The sequence below is a fragment of the Emys orbicularis genome, chromosome 9, assembly GCF_028017835.1.
Source record: "Emys orbicularis isolate rEmyOrb1 chromosome 9, rEmyOrb1.hap1, whole genome shotgun sequence".
Classification (NCBI taxonomy): Eukaryota; Metazoa; Chordata; order Testudines; family Emydidae; genus Emys; species Emys orbicularis.
The window spans coordinates 49,157,966-49,172,371 of record NC_088691.1 but is presented as its reverse complement, the minus strand read 5'-3'; the positions used below and the strand labels follow the sequence as shown (position 1 = coordinate 49,172,371).

At 49.0% G+C, this 14,406-nt stretch overlaps 1 protein-coding gene across 1 annotated transcript in view; it reads right to left on the bottom strand.

The window, feature by feature from the left end:
• SNED1 (sushi, nidogen and EGF like domains 1) overlaps positions 1-14,406 on the bottom strand; it is a 135,166-nt gene that overhangs the window by 53,230 nt on the left and 67,530 nt on the right. The window contains exons 7-11 of the mRNA XM_065410982.1: positions 7,756-7,869; positions 6,291-6,404; positions 5,991-6,107; positions 3,785-3,910; positions 622-726 (exon numbers count right to left, since the gene is read on the bottom strand). Of these exons, the coding sequence (XP_065267054.1) occupies positions 622-726; positions 3,785-3,910; positions 5,991-6,107; positions 6,291-6,404; positions 7,756-7,869 (576 nt within the window). The remainder of the gene's footprint in view (positions 1-621; positions 727-3,784; positions 3,911-5,990; positions 6,108-6,290; positions 6,405-7,755; positions 7,870-14,406) is intronic.

Below are 14,406 nucleotides of genomic sequence, written 5' to 3'. Positions count from 1 at the left end.
CAGTGAGTGACCCCCCCGTGGTGTGCCAGCCATAGGTCAGTGTCCAGCCATCTGCTCAGTCAGCTCAGGGCCTGGGAAGGGCATTCTACAGAGATGTTTTACTCTTTTTTTTGCTAAGGAGGAGCTGGAGGGGGAAGTGACCCTGTCCAAAACCCTCCATCCCTCCTGCCAAGGAGGGGCTATTGCAGCTTTATTTGGGTCGGTGTGGAGAGCTCAGGAGCGAATGTGTATGAAACCCCAAACCTCCCTCTCCTCCAGGAGACAGCAGCCAAGTTAGGGAGGGTCCACGGGCTGCAGGGTGTGGAGCTAAGGACTGAACAAATGGAAATAGTCCATTCTCCTTTGCCCCAGAGCAAATGATGCTGAGTAGGGGGCTCTGGTGGAGAAGAGTAGGACGGGGAGGACCTGGGCATGTAGCCTCCCTTTGGCTCTAGAGCAGTGCAGAGGCTGATTGGTGGAACAGCAGATGTCTGTGATAGCGAATAGTCTCTGAGGGCTAGCACCAGCAATGGCTGTGGGACCAGCAGGACTCCTAGCTTCTCTCTCTATTTTCAATTATAAAAGAAAGGGGAAAGGAAGGAAATGTGAGAGTTTGATAAACTGGGAGATCTTTGCTCTTACCAAATTCACAGAGGAGTCCAAAATATCCAGGCGGACACTGGCAAATGGTGAAGTTTCCATCCAGACACTTCCCCCCGTTCCGACACTCGCAGTCCTCAGAGAGCTCTGTGACAGACAGAGATGGCAAACGGAGGCTCTTTTGGGACAGTCGAGTCCATGCTCTAGTTAGCTAGTTAGGTGTTTATCAGGTTGCCCATCACTGTGGCAACCAAGTGACTCTGACGAGGAGTAAACACGAGGCTTGCACAGATTCCCTTGTGAGAGGAGCCTGGATTCCATTCAGCTACAAGAGCCTCCCAGCAGAACCTCCCTTTTCTTCATCTAGGACATCAGAACTTTAACCGAATTAACCTCTAGGAGATGGCAAATCCCCAGCCAGCTGCACCTCCCTGTTGGAGAGGAGAGCCACTGCTTATCTGAGGACATAGAATCATAGAATATCAGGATTGGAAGGTACCTCAGGAGGTCATCTAGTCCAACCCCCTGCTCAAAGCAGGACCAATCCCCAACTAAATCATCCCAGCCAGGGCTTTGTCAAGCCTGACCTTAAAAACATCTAAGGAAGGAGATTCCACCACCTCCCTAGGTAACCCATTCCAGTGCTTCACCACCCTCCTAGTGAAAAAGATTTTCCTAATATCCAACCTAAACCTTCCCCACTGCAACCAGGGCCGGCTCCAGGCACCAGCGCAGGAAGCAGGTGCTTGCGGGCGGCCAATGGGAAGGGGTGGCACATCTGGGTCTTTGGCGGCAATTCGGCGGCGGGTCCCCTAGTCCCTCTTGGAGGGAAGGACCAGCCGCCGAATTGCTGCTGAAGAATGAAGCGGCGCGGTAGAGCTGCTGCCGAAGTGCTGCCGATTGCGGCTTTTTTTTTTTTTTTTTTCCTTCGCTGCTTGGGGTGGCAAAAAAGCTGGAGCTGGCCCTGACTGCAACTTGAGACCATTGCTCCTTGTTCTGTCATCTGGTACCACTGAGAACAGTCTAGAGCCATCCTCTTTGAAACCCCCTTTCAGGTAGTTGAAAGCAGCTATCAAATCCCCCCTCATTCTTCTTTTCTGCAGACTAAACAATCCCAGTTCCCTCAGCCTCTCCTCATAAGTCATGTGCTCCAGCCCCCTAATCATTTTTGTTGCCCTCCGCTGGACTCTTTCCAATTTTTCCACATCCTTCTTGTAATGTGGGGCCCAAAACTGGACACAGTACTCCAGATGAGGCCTCATCAATGCCGAATAGAGGGGAATGATCATGTCCCTCGATCTGCTGGCAATGCTCCTACTTATACAGCCCAAAATGCTGTTAGCCTTCTTGGCAACAAGGGCACACTGTCGACTCATATCTAGCTTCTCGTCCACTGTAACCCCTAGTCCTTTTCTGCAGAACTGGTGCCTAGCCACTCGGTCTCTAGTCTGTAGCAGTGCATGGGATTCTTCTGTCCTAAGTGCAGGACTCTGCACTTGTCCTTGTTGAACCTCATCAAATTTCTTTTGGCCCAATCCTCTAATTTGTCTAGGTCCGTCTGTATCCTATCCCTACCTTCCAGCGTATCTACCACTTCCAGTTTAGTGTCATCTGCAAACTTGCTGAGGGTGCAATCCATGCCATTCTCCTGATCGTTAATTAAGATATTGAACAAAACCAGCCCCAGGACCGACTCTTGGGGCACTCCGCTTGATACCGGCTGCCAACTAGACACGGAGCCATTGATCACTACCTGTTGAGCCCGGAGATCTAGCCAGCTTTCTATCCACCTTATAGTGCATTCATCCAGCCCATATTTCTTTAATTTGCTGGCAAGAATACTGTGGGAGACCGTATCAAAAGCTTTGCTAAAGTCAAGGAATAACACGTCCACTGCTTTCCCCACAGAGCCAGTTATCTCATCATAGAAGACAATTAGGTTAGTCAGGCATGACTTGCCCTTGGTGAATCTATGCTGACTGTTCCTGATCACTTTCCTCTCCTCGAAGTGCTTCAGAATTGATTCCTTGAGGACCTGCTCCATGATTTTTCCAGGGACTGAGGTGAGGCTGACTGGCCTGTAGTACCCCAGATCCTCCTCCTTCCCTTTTTTAAAGATGGGCACTACATTAGCCTTTTTCCAGTCATCTGGTACCTTCCCCGATCACCACGAGTTTTCAAAGATAATGGCCAATGGCTCTGCAATCACATCCGCCAACTCCTTTAGCACCCTCGGATGCAGTGCATCCAGCCCCATGGACTTGTGCTCGTCCAGCTTTTCTAAATAGTCCCGAACCACTTCTTTCTCCACAGAGGGCTACTCACCTCCTCTCCATACTGTGCTGCCCAGTGCAGTAGTCTGGGAGCTGACCTTGTTCATGAAGACAGAGGCAAAAAAAGCATTGAGTACATTAGCTTTTTCCACATCCTCTGTCACTAGGTTGCCTCCCCCATTCAGTAAGGGGCCCACACTTTCCTTGACCTTCTTCTTGTTGCTAACATACCTGTAGAAACCCTTCTTGTTACTCTTAACATCCCTTGCTAGCTGCAACTCCAAGTGTGATTTGGCCTTCCTGATTTCACGCCTGAGCAATATTTTCATACTCCTCTGTGGTCATTTGTTCAGTCTTCCACTTCTTGTAAGCTTCTTTTTTGTGTTTAAGATCAGCAAGGATTTCACTGTTAAGCCAAGCTGGTTGCCTGCCATATTTACTATTCTTTCTACACATTAGGAAGGTTTGTTCCTGCAACCTCAATAAGGATTCTTTAAAATATAGCCAGCTCTCCTGGACTCCTTTCCCCCTCATGTTATTCTCCTGAGGGAGTCAAAGTCTTCTTTTCTGAAGTCCAGGGTCCGTATTCTGCTGCTCTCCTTTCTTCCTTGTGTCAGGATCCTGAACTCGACCATCTCATGGTCACTGCCTCCCAGGTTCCCATCCACTTTTGCTTCCCTTACTAATTCTTCCCTGTTTGTGAGCAGCAGGTCAAGAAGAGCTCTGCCCCTAGTTGGTTCCTCCAGCACTTGCCCCAGGAAATTGTCCCCTACACTTTCCAAAAACTTCCTGGATTGTCTGTGCACATCCTGAACTCTGATCAACCCTTGATCTAATTGACCTGCTCTCAAATGTAACAGTAAAACTGTCCAAGAAAAACTCTATCCAGAGATCAACCTCTGGCTCGAGAAACCCCCACCTCTGCTACTTACTGTCTCTGCAGTCAGTGCCCATATAGCCCTCTGGGCATTCACAGACATAGCCTTGTTCAGTTTCCAGACAGTTCCCACCATGCTGGCATGGACTAGAGAGACAAGCACTTGGCATTCTGGGCCCACCTGCAAAGAGTGAACATCAGTGAAAGACTGGGCAGGAAAAGTCATAGAATCATAGAATCATAGAATATCAGGGTTGGAAGGGACCTCAGGAGGTCATCTAGTCCAACCCCCTGCTCAAAGCAGGACCAATTCCCAACTAAATCATCCCAGCCAGGGCTTTGTCAAGCCGGGCCTTAAAAACCTCCAAGGAAGGAGATTCCACCACCTCCCTAGGTAAAGCATTCCAGTGCTTCACCACCCTCCTAGTGAAATAGTGTTTTCTAATATCCAACCTAGACCTCCCCCACTGCAACTTGAGACCATTGCTCCTTGTTCTGTCATCTGCCACCACTGAGAACAGCCGAGCTCCATCCTCTTTGGAACCCCCCCTCAGGTAGTTGAAAGCAGCTATCAAATCCCCCCTCATTCTTCTCTTCTGGAGACTAAACAATCCCAGCTCCCTCAGCCTCTCCTCATAAGTCATGTGCTCCAGACCCCTAATCATTTTTGTTGCCCTCCGCTGGACTCTTTCCAATATTTCCACATCCTTCTTGTAGTGTGGGGCCCAAAACTGGACACAGTACTCCAGATGAGGCCTCACCAATGTTGAATAAAGGGGAACGATCATGTTCCTCGATCTGCTAGCAATGCCCCTACTTATACAGCCCAAAATGCCATTAGCCTTCTTGGCAACAAGAGCACACTGTTGACTCATATCCAGCTTCTCATCCACTGTGACCCCTAGGTCCTTTTCTGCAGAACTGCTACCTAGCCATTCGGTCCCTAGTCTGTAGCAGTGCATAGGATTCTTCCGTCCTAAGTGCAGGACTCTGCACTTGTCCTTGTTGAACCTCATCAGGTTTTTTTTGGCCCAATCCTCTAATTTGTCTAGGTCCCTCTCTATCTGATCCCTACCCTCCAGCGTATCTACCACGCCTCCCAGTTTAGTGTCATCTGCAAACTTGCTGAGAGTGCAGTCCACACAATCCTCCAGATCATTAATAAAGATATTAAACAAAACTGGCCCCAGGACCGACCCTTGGGGCACTCCACTTGAAACTGGCTGCCAACTAGACATGGAGCCATTGATCACTACCCGTTGAGCCCGATGATCTAGCCAGCTTTCTATCCACCTTACAGTCCATTCATCCAGCCCATACTTCTTTAACTTGGCGGCAAGAATACTGTGGGAGACTGTATCAAAAGCTTTGCTAAAGTCAAGGAATAATAATAATAATAATAATAATAAATCATTTAAGCTAAGGAGGGGCCAAAACACCCCCCAGTATCCCTCCAGGATGTTAATGGGAGTAACTCCAGAGATGAATCTGGTCAGATGGGCCAGCAGGGTCAGCTCCAACAGCCAGGCAGGTCCTGCCGGAAAACACTGGTTGCCATGCCACGGATCGGATCAGCCCCCAGTTGACTTCAAAATTTTGTACTGATGACCCCTTTCACATAGCAAGCCTCTGAATGTGATCCCCCCTTATAAATTAAAAACACTTTTTAATATATTTAACACCATAATAAATGCTGGAGGAAAAGTGGGGTTTGGGATGGAGGCTCACAGCTCATGACCCCCACATAATAACCTTGTGACCCCCTGAGGGGTTTGAGAACCCCGGCCATAGCCCTTTTGCGATCATTTCCCACAAGTGGCTTGGCAGGAGCCTTGGTGAAATGGCGCATTTCAGATGAGTCCCTCTGTGGGACACCTGGCCCTGCACCTTCAGCTCCTGCTATGGTCCAGGGGGAGTTCTACCGAATCTGCTGCTTGCTCCCCTGAGTGGTGGTTGGGGTAGGACTTGGGGAGGATCCCTTCTGTGCTCCCCTGAGGTCAGCTGGGGGCTGATCCAATCCATGGCATACAGCCTGCTGCCAAGAGCACCCCAAGGGCTGGGGACTGCCCGTGCCGTCTCCTTCTCCCTGGCCAGGCCTGATTCTGAGTGCTGGGAGGTGGTGTGACATAGAGCTCTGTCCTGTCTGGGGGCTTCCCGCCCAGCGTAAATCCCAAGGGGGTTTCCATCTGGAGCAGCACAAAGCTGCTCAGAGTCAAGCCCCATGTCCTCTGCTGAGGGGGAAGGAGCAAGGCAGAGCTCACCGTACTGGCAGTTGTTGCCGTAGTAGCCCGGCGAACACGTGCAGATGTAGCGTCCTGGGCGGATGTAGTTACAGGTCTGCCGGTTCCTGCAGCTCCTGTCCTCACACGGCGAGGGGTCTGGAGTGGGAGAGAGGGAGCCTCGGCTCAGCCCCGATGACTCAGGAGTGCTAAGAGCATGGCTGGATGGAGCCTGGGGAGGGACAGCCACACATGGGCAGGCAGGAACAGCGAAGGGTCAGCCACGGACTGATCCCAGCCCTACACAGGGGCTGTTGCCGTGGGCAGATAAGAGAAGGGCACCTGTCTCACAGCGCTGTCCCACGAAGGGCTCCACACACACACACGTGTAGTTATCCACCAGGTCGATGCAGCGTCCCCCGTGCAAGCAGGGGCTGGATTCACACTCATTTATTTCTGTAGGGGAAGAACAGCAAGGGGCTCAGGGCTAACCCTGGCTCCAGGACCAGCTAAAACCCAACACGCACATCTATGGATGTGGTTAAGGCCCCCTGCTGGTTGGCTCTGTCTCTTACCACTGGAAATATAGAGCGGCAAACCCTCTTCTAGAGTTCTATCCTATTCTGACTCCAACTCCAGGTGTGTGCATCTCCTTAGGGCTAGATCTCTTCTCCAGCTCCTCCTCCAGATAAATGTATCTGCTAGGTTCTAGATTTCTGACTTGTCTCTGACCTCTGCACTCTCTCCTAGGGGAAACCTAGCACTCTGCCCTCCTCCAACTCCCAGATGCTTGCTTCATGTGTCATAGAATCATAGAATATCTGGGTTGGAAGGGACCCTCAGGAGGTCATCTAGTCCAACCTCCTGCTCAAAGCAGGACCAATTCCCAGACAGATTTTTGCCCCAGATCCCTAAATGGCCCCCTTAGGGATTGAACTCACAACCCTGGGTTTAGCAGGCCCATGCTCAAACGACTGAGCTATCCCTCCCCCCTAAGTGCACTTCTAGTGTACTTCTTTGTCTCTGCCCTCATAGCCACGTTTTGGTCTAGCTCAGTGATCGGCAACCTTTGGCACGTGGCTCGCCAGGGTAAGCACCCTAGCGGGCCGGGCCCGTTTGTTTACCTGCCGCGTCCGCAGGTTTGGCCGATTGCGGCTCCCACTGGCCGCGGTTCGCCGTCCCAGGCCAATGGGGGCTGCGGGAAGTGGCGCGGGCCGAGGAATGTGCTGGCCGCCGCTTCCTGCTGCCCCCATTGGCCTGGAGCGGCGAAATGCGGCCAGTGGGAGCTGCAATCGGCTGAACCTGCGGATGCGGCACGTAAACAAACCGGCCCGCCCCGCCAGGGTGCTTACCCTGGTGAGTCGCATGCCAAAGGTTGCCGATCCCTGGTCTAGCTCACTCCACTTTCACCATTGACCTCCCCCCCATGTGGACCTGTCCGATATTAGGTGTGGTCTCATTTCTGACCTACACATACGTCTTTACTTCCTCTAAGATCCTTGTGAATGCTTTCAGAGGAGAGTAATAATCTATATGGACCCAGGTGCGCAGGGATGGAGTTGAAAATCTACTAAATGTACAATAACAATACAGAACCGCGCCCTCCAAAAACTGCTAATTTGAGGAATTGGGGAGGTAGGAAAAGCAAACCCAAACATGGAGGGGTACCTCCGTGGGCACAATCCAACACCTGCTAGGAGGCCCATAAATTCACCTCAGTTCAAGTGGAACATATGAGATGTCACCCTAAAACTTCACCTCTCACTTGAGGCCATTCCAACACGTGGTCATCCAATTGGCTTCTTACCTATCTCACAGGAGTCTCCTGTATATCCTGCCTGACACACACACACCGCTGCCTTGTTTGCCACTTGGCACTGCCCGCCGTTCTGGCACTCCTTCATTTCACAGGGCGACTCCACTGCAATGTTCAAAATAAACAAATGAGAGATTGAATCTAGTGCTGGGGAATGACACGCCCAACTCCTCCCAACCTGGAACTGTCGCACCTTCCAAGCCCACCCCCATAGTTGCTGTAAGGACACATTTCCCAGGCACTGCCTCCCCATCAGATCCTTTGGCTGGAAAGGGAACTGGACTGCTGGTGTTTTTCCTCCCATTCAAGTCCTACTGCTGGAGAAAGGGAGGAGGACAGCTTGTGAATCCCAGGGCCTTTATGGAATGACAGGTCCTCAAAATGCAGGGTCTTTTGTTCATCTTTATAGCAGCCACTAGCCCTACTATCAAAAATCATACTATCCCAGGGCGCCAAGCACCATCACACCAGCAGGGGGCAGCACTAATTCATTTTCTCCAATTCTTGCACATTAGTTTTTTTTTAAGTAAATCACGTACCTTTTCATTACATTTCCCTCCCCTTTAGCACTTGCTCCCATGAAGTCTGGTTCAACAGTGACATGCAAGGAGGAAGGAGTTATACAGATATGTATACCATGTAGGATGCTATTGTTACACTGGGGCAAATCAGACAATATTCCCTGGCTTGGACAGTTCAGCTGGTTCATTTACCTTCTTCCTTTGGGTGCTGGTGCCATGTTTGCTCTTGGATGTGTTTTCCTTTAGTAAACATCCACTTTCTTATTTGCTCCCTAGGACAAGTTTTCTTATTGGAGGCCAAGACACTGCAGCTATTTAGGGCAAGTTGCTGAGGCCCGTGGTAATACCATGGGCCTGTGCTTGGACTGAGGTGGCTCATCCAGAGGAGTCCATTGAGCTGGGCAGGCGCAGCTATCTGTCATTCTGAGAACAGCCCCCAGTGGAAGCTCTGGTCAGTGTTTGTTTGCAATTCCTCCTGCTCGGCATTTCTGGAAGGAAACCCTCGTGTTTGGCTCTATCTGACCCTAAGTGACAGCTGTCTGCCAGGCAGGTGTAGCTTTTTGTCCAGCTTCTGCCTGCTGGCTCCCAATAAGGACCGGAGCCAAAGCCCATTGGAGTCAATGTAAAGACCCTTTGGATTTCAGTTGGCTCCAGATGAGGCCCCAATACCAGAATCATCATCTGCCATGGCAGCATGCTTTGTACATAACCGATCCCAATCCTACAGCTCTTGTGCACCCCAACCCCTCCAGCCTGGATTCAGAAAATGACTATGGACCCCACCGCACCATTGTGCATCCTGAGCAGCACCTTACCTTGTTAGACAGCTGACCTGGGATGGGTGCTCAGTACACACGGTCAGCTGTTCAGTTGTATGGACTCTGGATCATCCTGGATGTCCCAGTCTTTTATATCCTGGATGTGGGAACCCTACTCATTTGGGGCGGGGTGCCAAACATGGGCTTGACACAGCCCCTCTAGAGCCCCAGGTGGCCAAAGCTGAAGCAAGTGCTGTAGGGCTCTATGGGACAGATATGCACACCCCAACTAGGGGGACCAGCCATCCGTTATTTTAAGGGACTGTCCCTTAAATCACTGATTTGTCCCTTAGGGTGACCATCCATCCCTTATTTGAAGGGACTGTCCCTTTACCATTTGAAATATTAAATTGAAGTTTATGACAATTGCATTGTATTCTTGAGGGCAGCAGAAGTGTATACTTGAGAGACAAATACATGCTATGCAAAGAGAAATGGTGTTTCCCTGCAATGTCCCTTAAAATAAAGTGTTGTCCCTTATTTTTCATGTGGTTCTCCCTTATTTCAAGCCAACAAACGTGGTCACCCTATCCCCATTTGCCACATTCCTCCCAGGGCCCTAGGCACCCGGCCTCTGTGAACCCTCCTCCAATTGCCACCAAATTGCCCCTGCTGGCCGGCTCTCACTCTCCCCAGCTGGACGGCAAGAAGCATATTCACACCTTGCAGATTCACCCCATTGCCCTCTGCTGTCCCATCACCGCTCAGCTGATCTATCACAAGAGCCTCTCCCTTCCAAAATTAGGCCTCTGAACACCCTCATCTGCACCCACGCAAGTTTGGCAGGAGGTGGCACATTGCAATCATGATCAGAGACTGTGTCTCCGAGTACTGATGTCCTCAGCTTGCTGCATGGAGTAATGTCCTGAATCAATGCTGAGGTGTAAGACGCCTGTGTCATCTGCCCTGAAGGGGAGAAGCATCAGCACTGCTGAAGGCTGACATACTGGAAATGCATGGATCATAAGAGGGAAATCAGTGGGGAAATCTGCTTGGCAACTTAGATGTCTATACCCAAATGCAAGGCATATGGGGAATAAACAGGAAAAATTGGAAATGTTACTACATAAGGTAAATTGTGACTTTATTGGCATCACAGAGCCTTGGTGGGATAAATGTCATGACTGAAATATTGGCATAGAGAAGTCTGGTTCTCTATGGAAGGAAGGACTGACAGGGTAAAAAGGGAGGTGGTGTTGCATTATACATCAAAACCATACACACTTGTTCTGATGTCCAGAAGGAGGAGAGAGGCAGACCAGTTGAGAGCCTCTGGGTAAAGATAAAAGGGGAAAAAATAGGGATGACATTGTGGTAGGGGCTGGGGAAAAGGAGGGGGATGAGGCATTTCTAGAACAAATAACAGAAATATCTAAAACACAAGGCCTGGCAGTAATGGGGGACTTTAACTACCCAGAAGTCGGTTGGAAAAATAATGGGTATGAGAACATCTTGCCGGAATTCCTTCAGCCCCTTGGATCAAAGGTGACACTGTGGCTCACTAATTTCTATATATGGGTCATTAATGAGAAGATGCTCCCGTGCATTTGGCATCAAGCAAAGATTATTGCCATTCTGAAGCCGGGCAAGGACCCCTGCAATATGGTGAGTTACTGCCCAATATCCTTGCTGTCAGTGCGTTTCAAAGTGTTTGAGCATTTGATCCTTCAACAAATTGCTCCAGATTTGGACGATGTCTTGCAGGTTGAGCAGGCAGGGTTCAGGAAAGGACGTAGCATCTGTGATCAAGGTCTAGCCTTGATCACCTTTATCAGAAATGGTTTTCAACAAAATCTAAAGACAACAGCTGTCTTCCTGGATTAGACTGTTGCTTATGACACAGTTTGGCACAGAGGCCATCTCTATGAATGCTCTTGAGTTGCCCCTCATTGGGTGGTCGAAGTAGTAGAGCTCTTACTTCAAAATAGGCAGTTCAGAGTACTCATGGGTGACTGTTTCAGTTCCTGGAAGTGTCATGTTAACTGTATTCCTCAAGGTTCAGTTCTATTCTCAGTACTGTTCAGTGTACATCAAAGTTTATCTGAAGAAGTGAGGTTTTTCACCCATGAAAGCTTATGCCCAAATAAATCTGTTAGTCTTTAAGGTGCCACCGGACTCCTTGTTGTTTTTGTGGATACAGACTAACACGGCTACCCCCTGATACTCTTACCCAAGTTTATCTATGCTGATGACATCTGCTGCGGCTACCAAGCTCAGTGCTTCTCAGAAATTGACAAGGTTCTGAATGATGCTGTGAAACTCATGGCAGACTACTGTAGTTGATGGCACCTGCAGCCGAGATTTTCCAAGATGGTTTCTCGTGTATTTCATCTGCATAATGCAAGCACAAGCCACAAGCTAAATATTTTCTTAAATGGCCAATGCCTGCAGCACGACCCAAGCCTGGTTTACCCCGGCGTGACATTGGATAGGTCATTGACGCACCACTTGAAGAAGACAGTAGCCAAAGTTAGCACTCAGAACAATTTGCTCAGAAAACTGGCTGGCTCAACCTGGGGTGTGAGTGCCTGGATGCTGAGAACATCAGCCCTTGCTCTCAGCTGTTCAACAGCAGAGTACCGTGTTCCTGTCTGGGGTCACTTGTCTCACACAAGGCTGATCAATGTAGAGCTAACAAAGCTATGTGCATTGTTACTGGGACTTTACATGCAACTCTGTTGCATGGCTGCCAAAACTTAGTAACATAGCACTGCTCCATATTCGCCACCATCATGTGGGGGCCACCATCATGCTTCTGGCCAAGATCTGTGAGAACAGCAACTTGCCTCTGTACTCAGACCTGTTCAACCACCCGCTAGTTCGCCTGTCTTCTAGACACCCTTTTTGGTCACTTATGCCACCACAGGGCATGGCGGTGAAATCTGCTCAGCATAACGAGTGGTCAGCAACGACAGTTATTAATCACTCTCTCGTCACTGACCCAATCATCTGCCCACCAAGTTTTGACCTGCCAAGGTACCAGTGGTCATCCCTGACCTGGCTTCATATAGGACAGGGCAATTGTGTGGCCAATCTTTTCAAATGGGGTTTCTCTAACAATCCGTCATGTAGATGTGGTCAATGTCAGACTGTCGCATATCCTTGACAAGTGCTCGCCGACTTGCTTTGACGGCGAGCTACTGGCTCTTCACCAGGCTGATGATGAAACTATTAAATGGTGGGTGGGTGGGGGCATTGGGGGAGGAGGTTGAGAGGAGCGGGCAGGCAGGGGTGTGACATTGCAGTCTATATGATTTTATGAAAATATGCTAATGAGTGTGAATATAATGTAACTGGAATATGCTTCATGCAAAAGGTTTCTTGTAAGGTATCATTACAAAGCTTATAATCTACTGAGTGTGGTCATCCTATTTGTATGAATGTATCACTCTTGTATCTGAAACTAGAAATATGAAATATAACTCTGAGGGCCTATTGTAATTATGCAAAGTGTGGGCCATTAATGGTGGTTTGGAATCTTGATGGCTCCCATTAACCAGGACAATTGTTTGTAGATGGCTCTGTTTTACCTGTAAGTCTTCCTGTATATGTGTGTGCTGACAAGTGGGTAATGAAGTCTTACAGTGACATCTTTAACCTGATGCTTTTCCATTTAGAAGGGGGGGACAGGACCCAGAGAGACAAAAGATTCTCGCCTTGTGCCAAAGCCATATAACGGGGTGGAACAGAACAAAGGGGGCTGCAATCATGAGAAATCCCCTAGCTACCACCTGAGCTGGACCAAGGGCTGTACCAGGGGAAAGGATTGTGCTCAGACTAGGAAGGCGTCCAGTCTGTGATAGAAGCTTATTGAAACATCTCTGAGGGTGAGATTTTATCTGTATTCAGTTTTCTTACTGGATTAGGCATAGGGTTGCAGGTTTTATTTTATTTTGCCTGGTAATTCACTTTGTTTTGTCTGTTACTACTTAGAACCACTTAAATCCTACTTTTTGTATTTAATAAAATCACTTTTTACTTATTAATTGACCCAGAGTATGTATTAATACCTGGGGGGGGGGGGGGCAAACAGCTGTGCATCTCTATCAGTGTTATAGAGGGTGAACAATTTATGAGTTTACCCTAAGGTTTATACAGGGTAAAATGGATTTATTTGGGGTTTGGATCCCATTGGGAGTTGGGCATCTAAGTGTTAAAGACAGGAACATTTCTTAAGCTGCTTTCAATTAAGCCTACATCTGTTAGGGGACGTGGCTCAGACCTGGGTCTGGGTTTGCAGCAGGCCAGAGGGTCTGGCTCAAACCAGGCAGGGCACTGAAGTCCCAAGCTGCCAGGGCAGGAAAGCAGGGGCAGAAGTAGTCTTGGCACATCAGTTGGCAGTTCCCAAGGGGGTTTCTGTGATCCAACCCATCACAGGGGGGACCTCGGGGAAGGGGGCAGAGAGGAGTGAGCGGTGGGTGAAGAAACATAAGAGATGGGCGGGATGGGGCAGGTGTGAAGTGTGGGCAGGGCCTAGGGGCAGAGCAGGGGTGGAGTGTGGGCGGGGCCTTGGGACAGAGCAGGGGGTGGGGCCCCCCACTTCTTGGGAGCTTCCGGTTGTGCCTAGCCTGCCCAAATGCAGGAGTCATGCACTGCCCATGTAGTAATGACTGACATCAAGAAGGCTGAGGTGTTTAATGCCTATTTTGCTTCACTCTTCACTGAAAACGTTAATGGTGACCAGATACTCACACAATTAATATTAACAACAAGAAGGAAGGAACAGAAGCCAAAATAAGGATAGAACAATTTAAAGAATACTTAGATAAATTAGATATAGTCAAGTCATCAGGGTCTGATGAAATTCATCCTAAGATAGTTAAAGAATTAGCTGAAGTAATGTTGGAACTGTTATCAATTATCTTTGAGAACTCCTGGAGGACGGGTGAGGTCACAAGGACTGAAGTACCTATCATTAAAAAGAGGACCAAAGAGGACCCAGGAAATGATAGAACAGGAGTGTGGTCTGTAAGACATGGGAGGTAATTATCCTGCTGTACTCAGCACTTCTGAGGCCTCAGCGAGAGCAGAGTGTCCAGTTCTGATAAAAGGTTTTAAAAACCTGACCTAAAAAACGTAGGCATGTTTAGTCTTGAGAAAAGACAACTGAGGGGGATCTGACAACAGTAATCAAACATGTTAAGGGCTGTTATAAAAAGGACTGTGATTATCTGCTCTCAACGTCTACTGAAGGTAGGACAAGAAGTAAGGGGTTTAATCTGCTGCAAGGGAGACTTAGGTTACATATTAGGAAAAACTTTAGGAAAAGCACTGGGGAGGACATGCTTAAGTTTTGGGGAGAC